This window comes from Amphimedon queenslandica, unplaced genomic scaffold (assembly GCF_000090795.2).
Source record: "Amphimedon queenslandica unplaced genomic scaffold, v1.1 AMPQUscaffold_13467, whole genome shotgun sequence".
Taxonomy (NCBI): Eukaryota; Metazoa; Porifera; class Demospongiae; order Haplosclerida; family Niphatidae; genus Amphimedon; species Amphimedon queenslandica.
The window spans coordinates 333,429-355,645 of record NW_003546297.1 but is presented as its reverse complement, the minus strand read 5'-3'; the positions used below and the strand labels follow the sequence as shown (position 1 = coordinate 355,645).

Genomic DNA, 22,217 nt, shown 5'->3' with positions numbered 1-22,217 from the left:
ACTCAATCATTTTCTGCTTCAACAAATACTGAATCAACTCAATCAATTTCTGCTTCACCAAGCATTGAATCAACTCAATCATTTTCTACTTCAATAAATACTGAATTAACACCTAGTGTTAAATCAACTCAATCAATTTCTTCTTCACCAAGCATTGAATCAACTCAATCATTTTCTGCTTCACCTAGTGTTGAATCAACTCAATCAATTTCTGCTTCACCAAGCATTGAACCAAATCAATCATATTCTGCTTCACCAAGCATTGAATCAACTCAATTCATTTCTGCTTCACCAAGTTTTGAATCAAGTAAATCAACTTCTGCTTCAACAAATACTGAATCAACTCAATCATTTTCTGCTTCACCAAGTGTTGAATCAACTCAATTAACTTCTGCTTCAACAAATACTGAATTGAATCCATCAATTTCTGCTTCACCAAGTTTTGAATCAACTCAATCAACTTCTGCTTCAACAAATACTGAATCAACTCATTCAATTTCTGCTTCACCAAGTGTTGAATTAACTCAATCAACTTCTGCTTCAACAATTACTGAATCAACTCAATCCACTTCTGCTTCGACAAATACTGAATCAATCCAATCAATTTCTACTTTGCCAAGTGTTGAATCAACTCAATCAATTTCTTCTTCACCAACTGTTGAATTAATGTTAACTAAATCTATTTCAACCCACATGTCTATGTATATATTATCTTCCTCAATACCATCACCTTCTCCTCCTGGTAAGTGAATGATTCATGCCATTTTTATTAACTATTTAAAATGCTAGGTACTTGTGAAAAAAGTACTACTGTAAGTGATCATGGGAGTTTTGTTTGGCTGGAAACCAGCGTTGATGAAACAGGAAATGTTTTTTGTCCTCATGGTCCTCCTGGAGCCTTTGCTACAAGACTATGTATGAGTGATGGCAATTGGGGCTTGCCTAATGTTACCAACTGTGCCAATCCTAAAATAACTGCAGCTTTTACTAATTTAGCTGAGGTTTGCCAGTAGATTCATATAATTTCATAATCTATGTTCTCTCTCTCCTTTTATGATAGGCCAATGTCACTGCTAGTAATGTTGCTTCTGTTAGTCAGAATCTTTCAACTTTAGTGTCTCAAGTGACTGAGCCTGGTGATCAAAATACTAACAATTTGGTCAATATATCATCTCTGCTTAACAAGACAGCTTCTTTATTTGCTAATCCAATAATCGTTTTTGAGTTGTCTACTGAAGATGTTGAAAGTGTAAGTTTGATTCAACCAATTTTAATATTGACATTACTTCATAGACAACTGAGAGTACTGTCCAGGTACTTAACAGCATACAGAACTGGCCTCCACATATAGTTGAAGCACAGTCCAATGTGTAAGCATTATCATCTGCTGCTTTTAATTAATTTTAAAAAAATTAATTTTAGCATATCAGCCAAAATTAAAATTAAAGCTTAATTTCCTAAAATTACATTCAAGACATTGTGTCTGAACACTGCTTAATTTGATCTGCCATTTTTATGTGTTCATGCAGCTTCTTGTCGAGTTACTCAAAATCAGGCCTAGGACCCAATACAGGGTATTTTGATAAAAATTATAAGTAAAGAATTTTTTATTTCAATAATTTTTGCTGATACATATGCATGTTTTTAATTTGTGTATCAAGTTTGAGCTAATTTTTATCAAATTTGGATTTTTTATGAAATTTTAAAGTTACTCAAAAATTGGTTCAAAGTCCCTGTACTGTAGTACAGGGACTTTGGTCAAATTTCATCAAAAATGACTAGGTGAGAATTCTCCATTTTTATAATTTTTCCTGATACATATACATGTTTTTAATTTGTGTAGAAAGTTTAAGCTGATTCTGATCAAATTTAGATTTAAAAAAATTTTTTTAAGTTGCTCCAAAATTGAGCCAAAATCCCTGTACTATAGTACAGGTGGTTTGGCCAAATTTTACCAAAAATGACTAGGTGAGAAATTTCCATTTTTATAATTTTTCCTGATACATATACATGTTTTTAATTTGTGTAGAAAGTTTGAACTGATTCCGATCAAATTTTGCTTTTTTATGAATTTTAAAAATTGCTTTAAAGGCTACAATTGTAGTGCTTGTCAGTTCATAAATACTTTGTGGGAAGCCCTTCAGTCATACATGATTAATTGCTTATTTATGTTAAATTCTTTAATTCAAATTTTACATCATTATTTTAAAAATTATGTTGTTCAGACTAAATCACAGAATTTAGTAAAAAAAATTGAGCAAAAATGGTCGGAAAAAGCCAGATGCCACACTTCTATTTCTGTCTCTGTTTATACATGTATTTTGTAGCATTGTCCAGTCATTTGAAAGAATACTGGATGCATTAATGAATCAAGAAAACTTTACTAATTTGACAGTCATTGAAACTGGCATTGCATTTCAGGGACTAAGAGTAAGGAGAGATTTCTATACATTATGTACTACAGTTTACTGGTTGTTTCTAGATAAAGAAACAAGACTTCATTGGTATAACATTTATCGGATCATCCATAAGTGGCATCAGACTATCTGTGGATTCTATATTTGAGAACAATAGATCCACTCATCTAAATGAATTGGATGAAATTAGATTTCATTTTCCAAGTAGCATCATAAATGTAACTAAAGATGCTGACATTAATGTTGTATTTGTGATGTACAATGAAACAACGTTGTTTCCTCTTCGTGAGTCTGATCCAGATACAGTGGTGGGAACTGCAGTCACTGGGGCTAAGGTTGGTGGCATTCCTGATGGCACTGCTCTACCTGATAATGTCACTATGAACTTTACAATAAGAGAAGAAGTATGCTACCTTTTATCATGAATATTTTATCTATACTTTTTAGAATGCTACCAACCATCATTGTGTATATTGGAACTTCTCTGCAGCAGGTCAGTCATTAAACTTTGCTTACAGTTGCTGTAATAAATTTAAAAAAATTTACCTGATAATTTCTGAGAAAAATAATATTTTCTGAAAAAATTTAATTTAAAAAATAATTAATTAATTTCTCCAGCAAAATTTCTGTTGAAAAAATTTTTCTGGCAAAGTTCCTTAGAAAAATAAATTTTCCCGACAAAATCTGGAAAAAATTAATTTTCCTGGGAAAAATTTTAAGAAATACCGTATAGCTGGCTTATTTCGTGGCCTCAAATTTTTGCTGCTTAAATTTTCATTAAAATTAATTTTAGTGCCTTGCTAAATTTTTGTTAATATTTAATTGGTTTTAATAAAATTTAGTGGAATTAATTTTAGTGGATTTGAGCCTGCACAAAAATTAATTCCACACGAAATAAACCAGCTATACGGTAGCCAAAATTTACATGAGAGATTTGACCTTCTGAAAAAAGGTCATGCTTAAAGTTGATGCAAGACTGACTAGATTTTAATTTGCATTCCACTTTTTAGTGGCTGTAAATCTTATAATTTTATTTAAAAATACTATGAGTTTATACAGGAGGTAAAGGAAACTGGACTCTTGCTGGTTGCACTACTTACGTCATTAATACGAGCTTTGTCACATGTGTCTGTAATCATTTGACTAACTTTGCTTGTCTTGTGGTAAGTTTTCAAATTCAATTCTCTAATTTTATTCTTTTATAAAGGACATAGGCTCACGAGAAGGTAATACTCCTCCACCTAAGATTAGAGCTGCCCTTAACATATTCAGTATCATTGGTGTCTTTGTATCACTATTGGGACTGCTCCTAACAATAATCACATTAATTATAATAAAGTATGCACATTATTTTATTAGTTATATAAATTTTAATTTTTGTTTAAAGGAAATTCAGGGAGAGAGATGTCAGCAAGTTTCACATTCAACTCTGTCTCTCATTGATTTTCATGTTAATAGTATTTGTTGCTGGTATTGATAGAGTATCAGTGAGAGTTGGTTGTGTAACTGTTGGTGTTCTCATTCATTACTTTGCTCTTGTATCATGGATGTGGATGGGAGCTGAGGCTGTAATGATGTTTCAGAAACTAGTCATTGTATTCTCAAATATTACATGGAAGTACATCCTTTTTGTTTCTATTATTTGTTGGGGTAAGAGAGAAAATATAATTTTCTGCTTTATAATTTAAAAAAATTTTTTCAACAGCTGTTCCGCTTCTGCCATTAACTATAACAGTCTCAATTGATCCTGACTTTTACATATATGGCAATGCCAGTAACAATGAATACAGCTTGTGAGTTTTAGCTTTTTTAATTGACTTTTTATTTTACATTAATATGCATCATAGCTGTTTTATTGGAGAATTGATGCCGTTTCTTACTGCATTCCTAATCCCTGTATTCCTCATCCTCCTTTTCAACCTTGTCATCTTTGTCATCATCATCATCGTAGTAATAAAACACAACTTGAAAAAGAACAAACGATTAGGAAAATCAATGAAAACCAAAGACGCCATCAAAATGTTAATACCATTAGCTGGTGTGATGCTCTTATTTGGTCTGACATGGATTTTTGGTGTCTTCACTTTTATTTCAGAGCCAGGAGTCTCTAATACTGTCCAGTTCTTATTTATTTTCTTTAATGCTTTCCAAGGCTTTTTTATATTTTTGTTTTTCGTTATTTTTAGTAGTGAATCTAGGGACGCTTGGAGAGCATTTTTCTACCGAGAGAAAAGGAACATTAGCAGCAATAAGACTGCTGTCATTGGATCTAGTCAAGTCAATACAAATCGTTACAAAACAAGAGTGTCTTCTCTTCCTCAGTCAAACTCATTGAGTGACACGGTGAACAGCACGTCTATTGATTGCTCAAGAAGAGATAATGATTTGAGTGAAATTGAAGCTAAAGCTGAATAAAACTAATATTGCCACTAGATCTAGACAAGACATTAATAGTAATGGTGTTACTGTCCAATAAAATTAAGTGTGTTTAGTTTATTGTAATTGTTTAAAAAGATATACTGTTAGCATGAATGTGATTAAATAAAGTTGGGAGATTACAGGTTGCAAGCAGTATAAATTCAGCTATAATTATACATTACATAATCATACCTGTTACTTTGTGGTCATAGAAAATACAATGTGATTGTGCCTATTACAAATTATTATAAACGGATAAAAAAGCATTGATGAGCATTGATGAACTTCCGGTTTTTTGGTGTGGTTGCATTCCTTGCATACCAAGAAGAGCGGACCCCACCCAAAGACAAAGAGTTGTAGAGAATGGCTGCTACTGAGCCTGCTATTAGTGTCTTTGATTCGACAGTTACAAGTACGTTTTTAACTTTTAATCGTAAACCTGTATAAAAACTGGTGGTTAATCTTTTAGATTTGGATTTTATTGAAGAAGTGGAAGGTCTTTTAACTAAAAAAGGACTCGAAATCATAGGCGGTTGCAGGCCTGGGCATTAGGGGGCAATGCCCAGGTTGACTTTTTGACCAATAATTATATTCATGATTCTGGTGTGGGCATCCAGTGCAAACTGTGGTAGTTCAATAGGCTTCTTTGTTGTAAGCTAAGAAACCATCTCAATGAAGTTATAGATCAGTATTGTCCATTTTCCTTGCAAAATTGTATGGAACCACACCCACTTCACACCCACTAATTATTGATGCCCAGGTCAAACCAAATTTCTGCAACCGCCCATGCTCGAAATATCAGATTTACAAGTTAACCTCAAAAAAGATGACAGCACCGCAGACCTCATTCCGGGGAAGGACTGGTATTCGTTTGGTAAATCAATGAAAGTTGAATGTAACTCACTGGACGATATTAAAGAGAACAATAAAACTTTGAAAGGAAAGAAAACCGCCCTGCTTCATCTTCTGATTGAACGTGACAATATTCGATACGAAGATATCATTTATGGTTATTATACCCTTGGTCAGAGCGAAAATATTTCCTGTGTTCTTGATTATCTTGCAAGTCAAAGGAAAGAAAAAGGTAGAGCATATTTGTTTGTAACTATATATATATATATATATTGACTCTTATTTGTAGAACCACATACAACGGTACATAAAGAGAAGCCACTGCCTAGTAATAGATTGAAACTACAATATATATGGCAAGCAAATTATAGAGAACGGCAGGGAAGGCCTCCTCCGATTGGTAAAAAACAAGAATTTAGTGTTGAAACCTATAAAACCCAGTTCTATGGTATGCTATGGTCAGAAGAGGAGGAACACATACAGAAACTGAAAATGAAGTAAATTAGTCATAATTATTCTTAGCATTTTAATGATCCTTTATATTATATAGGTGTAATGGCCGTTATAAATTGTACATAACCGATAATGTTCCACAAGAAGTTAAGTTCCTTCAGCAAGATGGTGATTTATATGGTTACATTGAAGACGAGTCTTTTACTGATGATAAAATAGAGTATGCAACTCAAGCTAGTGAATGCGTTTACTTAAAAATGCCTGACGGTAGTCATTTAAAAGCATTCTTGTCACAGTACAACTACACTCATATTGAGCAACTCCTTTATATCAATATACCAAAAGGGCATCTCAAGTTTTCATCCTTTTCTTTTAATAAAGAAGAAGGTGATGACATCATAGCTCAATTTGAAGTGAAGCACTCTTACTTTGACCACCTTCATCGTGCAGTGGTCAACATACCATCATATGTCGCAAGCTGTCTCTTACCAAATGAAACTTCTTTCAGTGAATTTGAAAATGGAATAAGATTTGAGCCTCGTTGTGAGTACAGTTTCATGAGATTAGATCGTGATCAACAAACCAAAGCCCTCAGAATGATTACTTCTGTTCCTTCACACAGTGACATTAAGTCATGTCCCCCTCCAGTTATTCTTTATGGTCCATTTGGTTGTGGAAAGACTCGTATTCTTGCTCGTGCTGCATATGAGATTATGAGAAACAGGTTTAACAGAAGAGATTCGTGGATAAGAATCTTAATTTGTGCTCATCATCCTCAGTCTGTTAATACTTTCATTGTTGATTACTTTTCTAGAATTAAAAAGGATGACTTTTCATCTCAATTTGATATTTTTCTTGTTTCTCGATATTTGGGAAATCCTTATCCCACCTCTCGCAATTCTCCGTACTACAAGACTCTCGATGAACTCCGTGAGTCTAATTGCGACTTCAAAAATCTTATCATTGTTACTTCATACAGTACATCACTGCAACTTTATGAAATCCTGAACGTTCCTGATCATGGTTATTTTACTCACGTGCTCCTTGATGAAGCTGCTCAAGTACGTGAGCCTGAGGCAATCATTCCACTAGCCCTAGCAACAAGAGATGCCAAAATTGTCTTAGCTGGTGACGATAATCAGGTATACTATATTTAGTATAATTTACTTGCCTAGACCTTTTATGAATGTATTATTTGTTACACTATAGACTATATATTGTATTTGAGCCAATTATAGCACTTCTACTTAGCTTGAATAATAAAATTTCTATTGACTGCCCTAGATAATTAAGCACCTCCTGGAACATCTCAAATGTTCCTATCTAAACAATGCACCACCTGAGGTGTGTTAAGTATGATAAAGTATCTCATTTTTTGTACAGGTTGGTCCAAGGACTCTTGTTTTTGGACAAGAAGCAAAAAATTGTGGGCTAAATGTCTCACTTTTGACACGTCTAATGGAACGCTACAAGAAAATAAGCCCTGTTGCATCTGAATATTTTACAAAACTCACTGTCAATTATCGTTCACATCAATCCCTCCTTCAATTGCCAGAATTGTTTTATGGACCAATTCAGTCCACAGATAACAAGCCTTATTGGCATCACAGAGGTCCAACTGGCTACAAATTTGTTTGCTCAGATTCTAGACTTGTTCCAGATTACATTGACAAGGATCAACAATTAGTGGAAGCTTGCATTGTTTTAGAAGAAGTTTTGCATTATTTGAAGGAAATGGAAAATGAGTATCGACCTCCAAAAGTTTGTATTATATCTTCTACAAGAAAACAGGTACGAGCTATATTTTCAACATAATTTATTTAGCTTTATAGTTAAATCATATCAAAAAAATGGCATCTCGTTATCCTTGTTATGATGTTTTGAAAAAAAAGAAAGTATCATTTTTGCCTTCTTTTATGATTCAAGGTATACACAATGTTTATGATGTATTTTAAAAATAACCATGATACTTACCAGGCCATGAATTTCAAGCCATATTTATAAGTTTGCTGGAACCATTGAAAGATGGAAAAAACAGAGAATATCTCACAAAAAGTCTGTTTAATAAGTAAGTTTTTTACAAAAGTAAATAGCATTAAGTTTACATGTTAATAAAATAAAAGTGCATGTGTGTGATGTTGCGTGTCTTTTAGGTTTGTCTTCAATACAGTTATTACAAGAGCAAAGAGTCTTGTAGTATGTGTTGCTAAACCATTAGAATTGTTAGACTTTGAAGATCAATACATTAAGCTTACACTTGAAGCTAAGTGCTGGCATGAGTACTTGCATTTGTGCTTAGTAAGAGGTGCTGTAGACCACTTAACTCAATCACGAATTCAAAAGGAAGTTTTTGAACGATTAGCAACATACAAAAAGTACAGAGAATTTCTTTATTACTTTATGATAAATTTATTTTATTTTAAAGGATACCTTTTGATGCTGCTGTTTTGAAACGTTATGAAGAATTGGATTCTGTATCAAGTTCAACCAGCAAAGAGCAATCATTACTTGGTAGGATGATAGGATGAATAAATATAGTTTCATTTACAATGCTTGTTTATAGATGACAATTTATCTACCCAATCTGAAGGCTCTACCCATTTAGAGTACAAAATAAAGGAAAGTGGTTATAGTAAGTGTGAAACTATAGATATTACTTTTAAACAAAATTTTATAGCACAAGTGAAGCCTTTTGAAATGCAGCCTGTACCTAATTATCCAAAAGTAACGGAAGGTAGATTCTACATTTGTGGTTAATTTATGCATACAGTATACCTGCTAATTTTTTGTAGGGCTCAGTACACAAGGGAAAGAACTAACCAGAAAAATAGAAGAGTTAAAAATGGAACTGAAATCTGTGAACAAAGATTTATTACACACAAAGGAGGAGATGGAATGCACAAAGGAGGAGATGGAATCAGAAATTGATGCTCTAAAAGGGACAGTAAAAGAAAAAGAGAAAGAAATTTCTGCCACAAAGAATAAATTGGAAGCAGTAAAAAAAATGGCAAAAGCAAAAGACATGCAAATTATGAGGCAACTAAGCAGAGGTAGTGCTAGTTCTCCAGAACTTGAAAAGCAAGCTCCTTTATCTCATGATATTAAATCACTTACCAAAGAAAAAAATGTATCAAAAAACCACTCTGACATGTGCACCCAGACTGAAAAATACGAAGTTCAAAAGCCTAGTAAACCTAGTGCCAAATTAACAGGTACATGTATAACTCATCATATAAAATCATTTTGATTTATCAATCATTTTTAGTCTATGATAACAACAGACAAAAAGGAATTGCAATGATATATGGTTTATTTACACTGTTTATTCTCCTCACATTGTTAAGATTTGATCTAAAAATTGGTATGCCAAGTTACTTACATAATATAGATACTTATCAAATATTTTCTTTAGCTCCTTTACCAGGTGTAAAAGTAGTTGCTTCTACTAAATTCCTTGTAGCAGGTGGTCAGTCAAGGCAGCTAAACTGGGAAGAATTTGGGTTTATAATGGATATTCCAAAAAATGCCCTTCCTCGTGGCTTCCTAGCTGAAGTTGTAATACGTGTTAGTTTATCAGGTCCTTATATATATCCTGACCCTAAAACTTGGAAGCCTGCCAGTGCTGTGTACTGGATATCTAGCAGTAAGGATTTTATCAATCCTGTATTGCTAAGAATATGGCATAACATGAGAGGGAAAACTGATTTATCGTCAATAAAAGTTCTGACAGCTGATGACAATCCTGAAAATAGAACTTACATTTTTAAAGAAGTTCATGATAGTAAAATTACTATAAATGGACCTTTTGTCTACATTTTATTGAATCATTTCTCTTCTTACACTGCTGTTACAGATGGTGATATTAGACATTTCAAAGGTTCATTGATATATCGTAAATCTCCAAAAAGTGATAAAATTTGGGAGTATAGTTTTGTTGTATATAAGTGTCATGTTAATGGCATTATTGAAAAAGTATGCTATTATTATTATACATTGTAATTATTTCACTTCATTTGTTTAATTTTTAGTTACTGGATGGAAGTTACAGTGGATGGACTTATGATTATCCTGAATTTTACCCTGTGACTTTTGAAGATAACAGTGCAGCTTTGGAACTTTATTTAACCCATAATCAATCCAGTAATAATTGGGAATTTATTGAAAAAATGCGACCCCTTATTGTAAGATATAATTATACATGATAATTTTATTATATTTTCAAGTGTCGAAAAGGTGAGCTTCAGAATCAAATTGGCTCAACAAGTAGTTTGCCATTTATGCTACAATGGACTGGCAAAGGTTACCCTTATAAAGCAGAAGCAAAAATTTTAAGACTCTCATTCAGTGGAGCTGAGCAACCAAAAGAAATCAAATTTATATCAAACTCAAGTACATCATCCATCTGCATGTACTTTACATATATTTATTTATTATAGTTGATGAAGGTGAGGGAAATAAAATTAGCTACAAAAGTGGAGGTATCTACAATTTTTTGTCACTTATATTAATGAAATTTACATAGGAGTGATACCACGGCATGAAAACTTGCTTGAATATGTCAATAAAATTACTAAATCTAAGGAGTTTTGCTGGCATCTTGGTATGAAGCCTGAAGACTGTGCCAGAATAGAGAGAGATGAACATTCGATTAAAGAACGGATAATGGAGGTGTTACGCAGTTGGCAGGCTACAGGAGAAAGAACATGGAAGGATCTTATTAAAGCAATAGCTTTGACTGGAGAATGTATGGAAGCAAAGAAGTTTGCTAGAGCACATAATGTTCAATTTGATGAAGAAAAAGATAAGCTAGTCTTTGACAATTGCCCTAAAATTAATGAAAATTTGTACTGACTAGTATAAATAATATAATTTGTATTTAAAATGAATGGGCTTTGCTCTTGAAATGACTTTATGCATATAAAATACATGTGCATTTAGTACACGTATATACAATCTAGATTATAAATAACATATTGGGAAATTAGTCATTAGTTGGAAACAATATGTTAATTTTTCTAGTATCCTTTAATTGAATGCATGTGAAATTTAATTTTGCTCATATAGGTGTGAGCCATGCTTTGTGAAATGAAGCATAATACGAAATTCAAGCAGCTTGCCAATAGATGTACTACAGTTCATAGTTACCAAAATCAGTCATTTTTACTTGCTCTGAAGCAATTTTTATAAAAATAATAGTTTTGGCACATGATTATAATTATTTTATTAATCTCATCCAATAATCAATATAAAGTATTTACAATAATAATAACTATAATAAAAAGTGCTATACTAGTGGAGGCAAATCAACCTCCTCAAAACTGTCCAATGATTTCTTCCAGTACACGTAAGAACTATAATCTTCACTTTGCATTCGACTCAGTGATGTCTTTTTACTACCTTCTTTAGCTCTGTCACTAGAGTTTACTAGTGGGGGGAACTGTGCATCCACTAGAGACATTAGATCTTTATATCTGAGAGAATTTAAGGGAAAGAATAAGGAACAAAATAAATGAGGAAACAGAAAAATATCTACATACATTATGTATAATTCATTTAAGAAAACAAAGCATAGATGATGGTCATTCTTAGAACTTACGATGATTGAAAAGTGTATGATAGTTCATTTGTGATTTCTCCCTTGTGGTTAACACTGAAGATACGAGATATCGGTATTCTGACCTGAAGATATGACTTTACATCCTAAAATAGTCAATGACATTATTATTGTATTGCAACTATAAGAAGAACTACTTACACTGTGTCTATTGCCGAATCCGGAGTGAAACGGATTGTAGTCACTTGGAAAAATTTCTTGAATCTGTTGCAGGCACAATATCTTGAACTCTTCTGGTATTCTCTGAATGACCTCCCTAACAAAAAAATACTAATCATTAAAATCCTAACAAAATATAATACTTAATTTTCATGAACTTAGTAAAAAAGAAAACATTATTTTTTTACTTTTTAAAAGCAGTGTAGAGTGAGAATGGTGTAACTAGCAAGGGCCCATCAGGGAAGTAATAATCTCCTCTCTTTGTCTTCTGTAGGTAATTCTTAGTATACCACGACTGCCATTAATCAAACGTATATTAATAATAATACAATAATAACGGACTTACTTGTCCAATTGCTCTAGCTGAGAGATACACAAAATGATATCCATTCTTGTTGATGGCAGAGAAGAGCTCAATAACTCCATTCTGTGTCCAGTCCTTACCAATAAGAGGCAGGACTTGACCAGCAACATCAGATCTGAAAAACAAAAATTTTTTATTGATTCACATTATCAAAGGCATGGAAATAACTAATAGAAGGAAGCTTTAATTCAATCTGTAATACTACATGTATAAGCTTACCAATTTCACACTATACATATACAGCAAGCTGTTCTGGTAAGGGAAGTATGATCTAAACCCTGTACTATAGCACAGGGTATTTTGTCAAAAATTGCAAGGAAAGATTTCTACATTTTTATTACATTTCCTGATAAATATACATGTTCTTATGTTGTGTAGAAAGTTTGAGCTGATTCCGATCAAAATTGGATTTTTTATGAATTTTTTAAGTTGCTCAAAAATCGGGTCAAAGTCCCTGTACTATAGTACAGGGTCTTTGGCCAATTTCACCAAAAATGACTAGGTGAGAATTCTTCATTTTTATAATTTTTTCTGATACATATACATGTTCTTATGTTGTGTAGAAAGTTTTAGTGGATTCCAATCAAAATTGGATTTTTTACAAATTTTAAAAGTTACTAAAGGTTTCTCAGCTTATGAAACAAGCTTTTACCACACTTAGCAAGCTTTGTAGGAAGCATTTGGCCTATTTTATTTAAATAAAATACATTTTATGACAGTAGATGTACGTTGTACTGCTATACATGCAACAACAAGAAGACGTTACACAAAAGTATAAAAATTATATATACCTTGTAATTGTTCCATCAAAATCAGATACGACAAGCTTCACAGTACAGTCCCAAAGATAAAATGTACAAGCAGCTTTAGCTGTGCCCTGTAATAATACCAATGCCATCAATCATCATAAGTATCATCATTATACGTTATATATCATACCTGATACTTTGTCGTGATAGAGAACACAATATCATTTCTACCCATTTTAAGTGGCCATTGTGCCTATTACAAATATCATTAACAGATAAGCATTGATGAAACACTGACTAATTCTTCAGGAGTCAATTCTGTCGAGAAACGAAGTTTCTTTCTTCTCATTGATCTCTGACGGCTCTTTGAGGTTCCCTCATTTTTATTGTTAGTGCTAGTTTCCTCGTCAGTGGGTCCTCCCTCATCACTGGAGAGACTATCAATGATGTGTGCACTACTGGCCCAATCTATTGGTTGATGATGATGATCAATAGGGACTTCGTGTGATGGGGGTATGTTGTTCTAACAAATAAAGTAATAATAATGCAATAAATGCTGTGAAGAAAGTTTGAGCTAATTTTCGAGTTACCAATATTTTGAAAAATAAAATAAAACAAATTAAGGTCCCAAGCATGTAAAATTTTCTGTTTCCAACTCTCCATATATTATTCTAAAGTGTAAATTTTGCATATGGTAATGTAAATGCACATGTATATGGCCTTTCACAAATCAGTATATGTTTTAGTAATTCTCTAGAATATGATAAATAATATTCTTACTCCATTTGGCACTGGCTCTGAGCTGTTATTGCGATTCCAGAAACTCCAAAAACGAGACTACAAAATTGAGAACATAAACAATTCTTTACAAAAACTAATCAATTTAATTAACAGTACATGTACATGTATAATGTGCAAATGAAAAGATAAGCAATATGCTACCAATCAATAACTAATAACAAGAAGTTAACAAACCGTATTAAATTAAATCTTAAAATTACTTTTTTTGATTTCATCATTGCAGTCATCGAAGACTCGGGTAGTGTTTGACTATACAATAAACACGACATTATCATTGGAGCAGCAACCTGCCAACCGTAATACCTATAGACAACAATAGAACAAAATATCAATAAATACACTATAGACTTATATGTGCTAATCTCACTTGTTATTAATTCTAACTACTGTGTCGGGGTGGGCGAGTATTTCAGGGTTAGAGCAAAACTCGGCGAAACTGATTTGAGAGCTTTGGAACATTTCGCTGCTGATCCTTCCCTGAGAGAGACCGCCACAGCGAGAAATAGCAATATCAGAGAGAGTGTTACTAATACAAAAAATATTACTTTAACCCTTATACCATATATATATGTACATCTTATAGTATTAGATTACATTCTTCAATAGCAGCAGATGTCATACGATAGCCACAGGCATTAATGGCATGCTTACATTGTTATTATTCACTATTGCATCAGATCCCAAGGCATATTGCATCATTAAATCATTATCAAGAGTACCTTTGATAACATCTGTGAGCTTTGGCTCATTACAAAGTTAGTCTAAAGCTTTGTAAACACAAACAAATTCATAATGCTAAATAAGCATTCCTTTATATGATGAAAAACAATGTACATGTACATGTACATCATGCATGTGCCATGAGTATGGCATGTGCTAAATAAGTGTACTGCATGAGTGATGTGCATTAATTGATTTAATTCTTACAGGATTCTATCAGTTTCTTGATCTTCATCACTTGTTGGAGGATGTGAGGGTGAGAGTGAGGGAGAGCTACCAACTCCACTGGTCTCATCACTAGCAATAACAACATTAAGTAAAATACTCACAACAGTAGACTTTAAAAAAATAATAAACACACTACATTAAATATATTGCACTAATAAAGCATATAGACCTGAATATAGGGCTAGTGTGATGGGGCGGGTGAGGGTGTCGATCAGGAAAGAACTTAGGCACCTCTTCTTGATTGACAAATCCTTGAGACAAGTCATCAAGATAGACACCTTCCTCAACGCTGCTGTATCTACGCCTCTTCTTCTTACGGAGAATGCCAGTTAGTTTACCCCATATGCCTCTCTGATCCTCTATACAGTATAAAGGTTAAAGTTATTCACAATACATTATTAACTTTTTGAGGCTTTTGTACTTATGGATTATTTGACAAAAAGGGCATTACACAAAATACTACAAAACAACAGCTCAAAGTGAAACAAAAGCTGCTAAAGGTTCTAAAACATAGGTTTAGTTGTATAAACATTATAAGGAATAACTGACAGGTATAACACTATTCTAGTCACATACCATTCTGTAGTGAGGCCAGACCACCTTCTTCAGCAGTTGAGAGTGATCGCGTTACATCACCTTGAGTCTTCACTTGATATCTATCAACCTCACTGTCACTTAATACTAGATTTGCTTCAGGACTAGAAAGAGAGAAAGATACATAGAAAAAGAAAAGAAGAGAAAAACAGAGGAATATATAGAAGAAGATAAATACAATTTAACGAGTATTTCATATCTCACTATTTGTCATTAGTTTCCTCCAGTGCACTATCAGAGAGGACTCCAGAATCAGGTAAACTAGAAGATAGAAGCTTTGGCTCGGGCCACTTGAGATTAGCTACGTCATCAGTTGGAGTTTCAAAATCAGAATTAGCCGGCTTAAAATGAGAATAAGAGGTAACAAGCATATATGTTCATACATGTATAAGTACATACCTCTGTGGGTTGTGGGATTGTTATTGATGGAGTGAAAACTCCATTAGGGACTGGCTCCTTATCTTCAAATAAATCCTCTTTACTCTTTTCAGGACTCATGTCTACATCAGACTCTTCAATGGACACATCAGCTTGATGATGATAATCAGTAGTGCTTAGTAACAGCTGCGTTGCTCCTTCATTATCAATTTTAGTATCCTGTACTAGTAAGAGGTCTAAAGGTGCAATAGGTGAGCTGGATGGTACTGGAGTTACACAGTCTGATGATGATACACTGACAGTTGTATCGACAGACAAGGAATGATCAACACATTGGGATGTCTAGTAGAAATACCAAGGCAAATGGTTAGGATACTTGATTAATGTACCAGGTATTTTAATATAAAGTACATGTAGGTATATTCTTATAGAAGGGGCTACTTATGTGCTAAAGTCACACTGCCATTTCAATATGTCACAGTCATATCATATCAATTGAAGTGCAAATGGGGATGGTTAATATATGAAGTTGTACATGCATTTTGCTAATTGCGGCTTACTGGTCTTGATGATCCTTCGGCAGGATTTGACTTGACAAAAAAGGCAGATCCATTCTCCGTTATCATCATCTTATTATTAACAACCTCACCATTGACTTCTATCTCAACCTACATAGAAATATCAATAATTCATTTTATGAATAATAATGAAATATTTGCAAATCCTCACTTATCATAACTTTAATGAATTTATATTTTAAAATACATACTTACTGTATCATAACAATAACCAATAACCTTGACTAACAATGAAATGCAATTTATGCTACAAGATGAACCATCTGTTGTTTTGCTGATGCTAAAGTACAACTACAACCACTTGCTACCACACATCCTCACTTCTTTTTTAAGGTCTCCTGTACGAAATACGCCAAATTTTCCAAATCGAACATGAAATGGCGTAGCCTTGATGCTTCCATCAGGCTGCTTGATGCCAATTACATCAACGGCTCCAGTCAAATTAGCTCCATTCAAATCGTTGTATAAATCTTTGCAGCTGGAAACCAGTTTAGCACCAGCTCTCCCCACATAGCCAAGACCTAAATAGTTCATTGCTCCTGTATTATGTTTCTTGCCTGGAAGAGATAAAAGACTTGGTGACAAAGTATAATTATTGTGAAGGATGCAAAATATAAGCATGTGATTGATTATCAATAACCCAAAAAGGAATGTGCTAAACTGAGATATAATGTGATACAGTACTACATGTACTACTAGTTTCGTGGATTCATTTCCTCTTTCCTTCTCTTATCTAACTACACACAATGCATAACATAAGCCATATTAAAGAAATAGAAACATTTCTTTATAAAGCAGGATATGAAACACTATCAATAAAGGCCTTCACTAGCAAATACAGCTTACTGCTACGCCCACCACTGGTGTTTAATCAAACCATAAATATCTATGATGAAACTAACTAACAGCTCTATCTAATAATTCGGGATTCTAGTACTGTTGAGTTACTTTAGCTTTCAATTATATATAATTATGAGATCAGTCCAACTTTCATAATAATCCTAATCTCAATAGGAGATAATAAACACCACACTCTCTATTAATAGTAGTGTGTGCGTGAAACATTACTCTTACGTCTCTCTTCTTTGTAGTACAAATAGAATCTTTCGCAATTCGCACTATGGCTCAAGTGACAAAGGACTTTTGTTGATAAACAACAAACCCTTGACGTCACAAACCGGCTTCTTCTTTGAACAGATATTTAAGTCCAAGTTTTATCAGGTTCGGCAATCTGGTCACAGCATAGATACTTTTTACCTCTGATTAGTATACTGTATGGTCTCAGGCTCAGCTAGCTAGCCTTATCCTCAGCCTCAGGTGATTTCGGGTGATTTAAGTTTAATGATGAGGGCGTAGCCAGGTGTGTCTCTAGCTATAGCTATATAGCTAGCTAGCTAGCTAGCTAGCTAGGTGTGGTATAGGGTGGGGCATATGCGCATGTGGTTGCTGCAGCATGCATACCGTCGAGCATAGCATGAAGTTTCTAAAGGAAAAGCAAGTAAGCCCTCCACACCTTGAGCATATAGACTTCTTACTTTTTCTTGATCTATGTCTTTACCATTTTTAGTTGTCTTTTGTCCTAGCTGAAGTCCTTGCCATGAAGAAGAGACTAAGGATCAGCATCCCAACTATGGTAATATGGGTAGTTCTTTTTAAGCCAGTCTAGCAAGCTAGGCTGTAAGATTAAGCTAGGCTGCAAAAAGTTGTGGCACCACATAACGCTGCTGTGTTAGTAGAAAAATAAATATTTTTGCAATAATTTATTGTAGTTGCCATGTATGCAATAATTAAATGCATAATAATAATAGTAATAAAATAATAATTAATAATGTACTATTATATTCTCTATTTTTGTAGGTGTTTCTCCTCTTTCTCCTCCTCCTGTTGGTGGGCGGAGTAATCCAACTCCTCCTATGGGTGGGCGGAGTGATCCTCTCCCTTCTCCTGTGGGTGGATGGGATGGCCCTCTCCCTCTTCTTGTGGGTGGATGGAGTGATTCTCTCCTTTATCCTGTGGGTGGGTGAAATGATTCTTTCCATCTTCCTGTGGGTAGGCGGAGTGATCCTCTCCGTCTTTCTCTGGATAGGCGGAGTGATCCTGTGGGTAGGTGGAGGGATTCTCTCCCTTTTCCTGTGGGTAGGCGGAGTGATCCTTTCCGTCTTCCTCTGGATGGGCGGAGTGATCCTGTGGGCAGGCGAAATGATTCTCTCTCTATTCCTGTGGGTAGGCGGAGTGATCCTTTCCCCCTTCCTTTGGATGGGCGGAGTGATCCTATGGATAGGTGAAATGATTCTCTCCCTCTTCCTGTGGGTGGGTCAAATGATTCTCTCCCTTTTCCTGTGGTTGGGTGGAGTGATCCTCTCTGTCTTCCTCTGGATGGTTGGAGTGATCCTATGGGTAGGCGGAGGGATTCTCTCCCTCTTCCTGTGGGTAGGTGAAGTGATCCTCTCCGTCTTCCTCTGGATGGGTGGAGTGATCCTATGGATGGGTGAAATGATTCTCTTCTTCTTCGTGTGGGTGGGTCAAATGATTCTCTCCCTTTTCCTGTGGTTGGGTGGAGTGATCCTTTCCCTCTTCCTTTGGATGGGCAAAATGATTCTGTGGGCAGGCGAAATAATATTCTCCCTCTTCCTGTGGGTAGGTGGAGTGATCCTATCCCCCTTCCTCTTGGTGGGCCGAGCGATCCTTTCCCTATTCTTCTGGGTGGGTGGAGTGATCCTTTCTGTGTGCAGAGTGGTTCTGTCGGTATGCAAAGTAGTTGTCCCCTTTCCACTGTTGGTGGGCGGAATGCTCCTCTCCCTTCGGTTCTTCATTATGGTAGGTGACGTGGTCGTCCCCCTCATCCTCTTGTGGGTCAGTGTAATGGTCCTCTACTTCCTGCACATGTTGGTGGGTGGATTGGTTCTCCTCCTATTGCTAGGTGGAGTGGTCCTCTCTTCTCTCCTGTTGTACGTTGGTAGGTGTATTTATAATGCACGTGGGAATCTCTCTAGTACTGGAGCTGGTATAACATTAACAACATCTGTGAGTTGTGAATGATTGAATGAATAATCTCTTATTGTTAACAATAGTTACTATCTCATTTCTTTTTTATTTATTTTAGGTTCTTCACTGTCAGTTTTTACCATTATTAAAAGATCCTCAAGTATTTCAAAATATAGAGCAGGAGTATGGTGTGAAGTTCAATGTAAAGCTCCCTAATGGTTCAACCAAACCTATTGCTACTTTTACCAATACCATAGCTAGTATGATGTCTGGTTCTTATCCATTGACTATTGAGAGTATTTTTGATTATTTATCAAGCTCTGTTGCTGATGTTATCTCTTGGAGTTTTTTTGATGGTCAGTTCAAACCTATGAGTCCTACTGATTCTGCTGAAATTGAAAAACTCTATCAGCAGTTTCTTCATCAAGCAGCAAGCCATGCCGGGAGTCAATTGCCATATTCTAGAAAAATTGGAGAATGGAACTACAGTTATGATTTTGATGGCATGGTTCAGACAAATACGAAAACACGGAAAAAGCGTAAAATCAAACGTATACCAGCTCTAGATTCGTTTTCCCTCTGCCTATCCTGTCGTGGTTTAAAAGATAGTGTTCACACTTCTATAGCTAGTTTACATGAAAAGTTAAAAGGGATGATTATCAAGAAAACATTTGGAGACTGCAGTACAGATATTGTGGAGCCTATTATTAAATTAGCAAGATCATTTTGTGTGAAAGTAGATTCATCACTTGATAGCATTGTAATATCTGGTGGTAGTGATTATTTGGCTAAAGTATTTCTTGTTTTAAGACAGAAACAAATGAGCCTTGAATCTACTTCACTTTTATCTTTTCCTCCAGAGTGGGAGCCACAGACTGAAAATATTGAACTGAAGTCTGTTCCAGTTAGTTCTTCTGAGGGGGCAAAGGTAGTGAGTGCTTTCAAGAAAACAATGAACTCAAATATTTCAAAAATTGAGAGGATCCAGAACAAGTTTTTATACACCAAGTATGACCTGTGCAAGAAAAGGATGCATGAGAAGAATAATGGACGAGTAAATGAGAAATGGTTATTTCATGGAAGTCGCAGTGTTCCTCCAGAAACTATATACAAATCAGAGCATGGCTTTGATTTTCGTCATGCTGGCCAAAACTGCTTGTGGGGGAGAGGAGCATATTTTGCAGTTAATGCCAAGTACTCTGGGGTTCTTATGCTTTTAATTCTCCTGAAGGTCGACAGATATTCTTAGCCTTTGTTTTAACTGGTGACAGTATAGCAATGCAAAGTAATCGCTTGTTAGTCACTCCACCAAGAAAAGAGGATGGCAGTGGAGATTATGACAGTGTAAATGGTGTGACTGGTTTATCTCAGATTTATATTGTATATGATCATGACAAATGTTATCCGGCTTATCTTGTTACATTTCAACAGTAGTCTAATTCTACTGTAAACTTTTAATTTAATTTACAAATTGAAATTATTATCTCAAGCACAATAGTAAAGCTCCCATATGACCAAATAAATGATACGACATGATAGGAATTTATGATATGACAGGAATTGTGTCTGCATGACTCATGATAAATTATTTTAATTGGGGAAAACCCAATCGAATGAGGCAGGCTTGAGATGTAGTATCTATGGATAGAGAAATTAACCATGCTCCCATGTACCATTATAATGATGCCTTCATAGTAGTATGTAGGGGGTCAATATAAAGCTCGGACCGGATCAACGGACCAAGATTACGGAAGACACAGAAGTTCAGCAGGGGGCTTGTATAGAATCATACTCATGGAATGTTTGAACGGACCATAGATATACAAACATTATATATACTAGACAAATGTAAAACATTAAGGGGCGAGCAAAACGATTAGCACTTTCATTAGCAATACAATGTTTTTGACATTGATGTAGTCACAAGTCTAAATACAGTATTATAGATCTAAAGTTATCATTTTATCACTCAAGTTAAGATGATCTCGGCAGCAATAAATGGTAATTTAGCTAAATCAATGGTAATTTAGCTAAATCAATGACAATGTGACTAATTCAGCTTAGTCAGCTAAATCAATAGTATTTCAACTATATCAATGGTAATTTAGCTAAATCAGTGATAATTAAATTAATAGTAATTTAACTAAATCAATGAGATATTTTAAAGGTGGGGTTTTGACACAAACGGCACTCATGATCATGCAGCAAGAGCTCACATGCAGCTTTCTCACTTGCAACTTATTCCTTCATACCAAGAAAAAAATTTGTATATCTGCATTCCTAATCTTTATTTTGCTAGAGAAGACTTGTGAACAGCAGTTTAGCCTTATCCAGCCGAACTGCACCCTCCCTAAACCGGAAGAATTTTCTTTGCAACCGGAAAAGGTGTTACCCAAGAAAATGGCTGAACTTAGGTTGTACTTTGTTTTTAGCTGGAAATCTTTACTGGACCACTATTAAAGCTACTTTATGCTATCATTTTGATTACTTCAAGGTCATAAATGAAATACTTTTAATGGAGAATCAAAGTTCTATGTTCTATGGCAATAAAAGGACCATGTGTGACATTGCTAAATGGAAAGGAAAAGCAAGAAAGCTATTATTTCTATACCCGTAAGTGGGACAATGAATGTTTGGTTTTATAGTGTTATAATAATGATCGTGGGACACAATGAACATGATAAAATGAATTATATGGCTAAGTACCAAGTTTGTAGTACAAATGAAAATTACAGTATTACGTTAGCTATCACTTGTCATGTATTAGTAGTCCATGTTGTTTAACCATGGGCCACAGTATGATACAGATGTGTTGCTAGACTTATTCTCTACATTTGCTGATGGTGTAAACTGTACATTGTTGTTTGTGTTGTGTTTATTTGACCTTCAAAATTATCACCAAAATAT

The 22,217-nt window shown here is 34.6% G+C and overlaps 4 protein-coding genes across 5 annotated transcripts in view; 3 read left to right on the top strand and 1 right to left on the bottom strand.

The window, feature by feature from the left end:
• The first annotated feature begins 537 nt into the window (after window positions 1-537).
• Window positions 538-4,949, top strand: LOC100636068 (adhesion G-protein coupled receptor G2-like). Its single transcript, XM_003385351.2, has 12 exons — window positions 538-742; window positions 790-1,001; window positions 1,061-1,249; window positions 1,294-1,370; window positions 2,328-2,430; window positions 2,483-2,821; window positions 2,865-2,910; window positions 3,477-3,580; window positions 3,625-3,755; window positions 3,805-4,067; window positions 4,123-4,210; window positions 4,265-4,949. Exons 1-12 carry the CDS (start codon window positions 667-669, stop codon window positions 4,830-4,832), a joined length of 2,196 nt encoding a protein of 731 aa, XP_003385399.2. The 5' UTR covers window positions 538-666; the 3' UTR covers window positions 4,833-4,949.
• A 217-nt stretch (window positions 4,950-5,166) lies between these two features.
• LOC109581017 (uncharacterized) lies at window positions 5,167-10,991 on the top strand. The gene is made up of 19 exons (XM_019994737.1): window positions 5,167-5,247; window positions 5,305-5,357; window positions 5,631-5,919; window positions 5,977-6,184; window positions 6,238-7,282; window positions 7,524-7,931; window positions 7,973-8,066; window positions 8,118-8,208; window positions 8,294-8,515; window positions 8,566-8,651; window positions 8,704-8,772; window positions 8,818-8,874; window positions 8,933-9,352; window positions 9,406-9,501; window positions 9,553-10,112; window positions 10,169-10,321; window positions 10,364-10,529; window positions 10,577-10,618; window positions 10,663-10,991. Exons 1-19 carry the CDS (start codon window positions 5,199-5,201, stop codon window positions 10,989-10,991), a joined length of 4,437 nt encoding a protein of 1,478 aa, XP_019850296.1. The 5' UTR covers window positions 5,167-5,198.
• Window positions 10,992-11,349: 358 nt separating this feature from the next.
• On the bottom strand, window positions 11,350-17,645 carry LOC100635939 (phosphatidate phosphatase LPIN1-like). Of its 2 annotated transcripts, none has more exons than XM_019994731.1 (19): window positions 17,400-17,645; window positions 16,647-17,326; window positions 16,308-16,415; window positions 15,769-16,089; window positions 15,574-15,710; window positions 15,352-15,473; window positions 14,945-15,134; window positions 14,755-14,844; window positions 14,195-14,353; window positions 14,028-14,130; window positions 13,807-13,863; window positions 13,325-13,549; window positions 13,217-13,279; window positions 13,069-13,154; window positions 12,260-12,392; window positions 12,102-12,208; window positions 11,896-12,010; window positions 11,737-11,840; window positions 11,350-11,611 (listed from the first exon to the last, which is right to left on the bottom strand). In XM_019994731.1, exons 2-19 carry the CDS (start codon window positions 16,944-16,946, stop codon window positions 11,425-11,427), a joined length of 2,607 nt encoding a protein of 868 aa, XP_019850290.1. In that variant the 5' UTR covers window positions 16,947-17,326; window positions 17,400-17,645; the 3' UTR covers window positions 11,350-11,424. The 2 variants fall into 2 exon arrangements, with proteins under 2 accessions (XP_019850290.1, XP_011402958.1); XM_011404656.2 differs by having other exon boundaries at window positions 16,647-16,882.
• Window positions 17,646-17,760: 115 nt separating this feature from the next.
• Window positions 17,761-22,217, top strand: part of LOC105312195 (uncharacterized) — an 11,808-nt gene continuing 7,351 nt past the window's right edge. Inside the window, exons 1-4 of the mRNA XM_019994732.1 lie at window positions 17,761-17,823; window positions 17,893-17,958; window positions 18,183-19,349; window positions 19,429-20,442. Coding sequence (XP_019850291.1) covers window positions 17,779-17,823; window positions 17,893-17,958; window positions 18,183-19,349; window positions 19,429-20,442 — 2,292 coding nt within the window. The 5' untranslated portion in view covers window positions 17,761-17,778. The remainder of the gene's footprint in view (window positions 17,824-17,892; window positions 17,959-18,182; window positions 19,350-19,428; window positions 20,443-22,217) is intronic.

Excerpts from the sequence above, each read along its gene's own strand:
- LOC109581017 (XM_019994737.1), top strand. The coding sequence starts at position 5,199 with ATGGCTGCTACTGAGCCTGCTATTAGTGTCTTTGATTCGACAGTTACA. Across the intron at positions 7,283-7,523 it reads TAGCTGGTGACGATAATCAG|GTTGGTCCAAGGACTCTTGT; the intron begins GTATACTATATT and ends TTTTTTGTACAG. Across the intron at positions 9,353-9,405 it reads ACCTAGTGCCAAATTAACAG|TCTATGATAACAACAGACAA; the intron begins GTACATGTATAA and ends AATCATTTTTAG.
- LOC100635939 (XM_019994731.1), bottom strand. The coding sequence starts at position 16,946 with ATGCTTATATTTTGCATCCTTCACAATAATTATACTTTGTCACCAAGT. Across the intron at positions 16,416-16,646 it reads CAGGAGACCTTAAAAAAGAA|GTTGAGATAGAAGTCAATGG; the intron begins GTGAGGATGTGT and ends ATTTCTATGTAG. Across the intron at positions 12,011-12,101 it reads CTCTACACTGCTTTTAAAAA|GGAGGTCATTCAGAGAATAC; the intron begins GTAAAAAAATAA and ends TTTTTTTGTTAG.
- LOC100636068 (XM_003385351.2), top strand. The coding sequence starts at position 667 with ATGTTAACTAAATCTATTTCAACCCACATGTCTATGTATATATTATCT. Across the intron at positions 1,250-1,293 it reads CTACTGAAGATGTTGAAAGT|ACAACTGAGAGTACTGTCCA; the intron begins GTAAGTTTGATT and ends ATTACTTCATAG. Across the intron at positions 2,822-2,864 it reads ACTTTACAATAAGAGAAGAA|AATGCTACCAACCATCATTG; the intron begins GTATGCTACCTT and ends TATACTTTTTAG.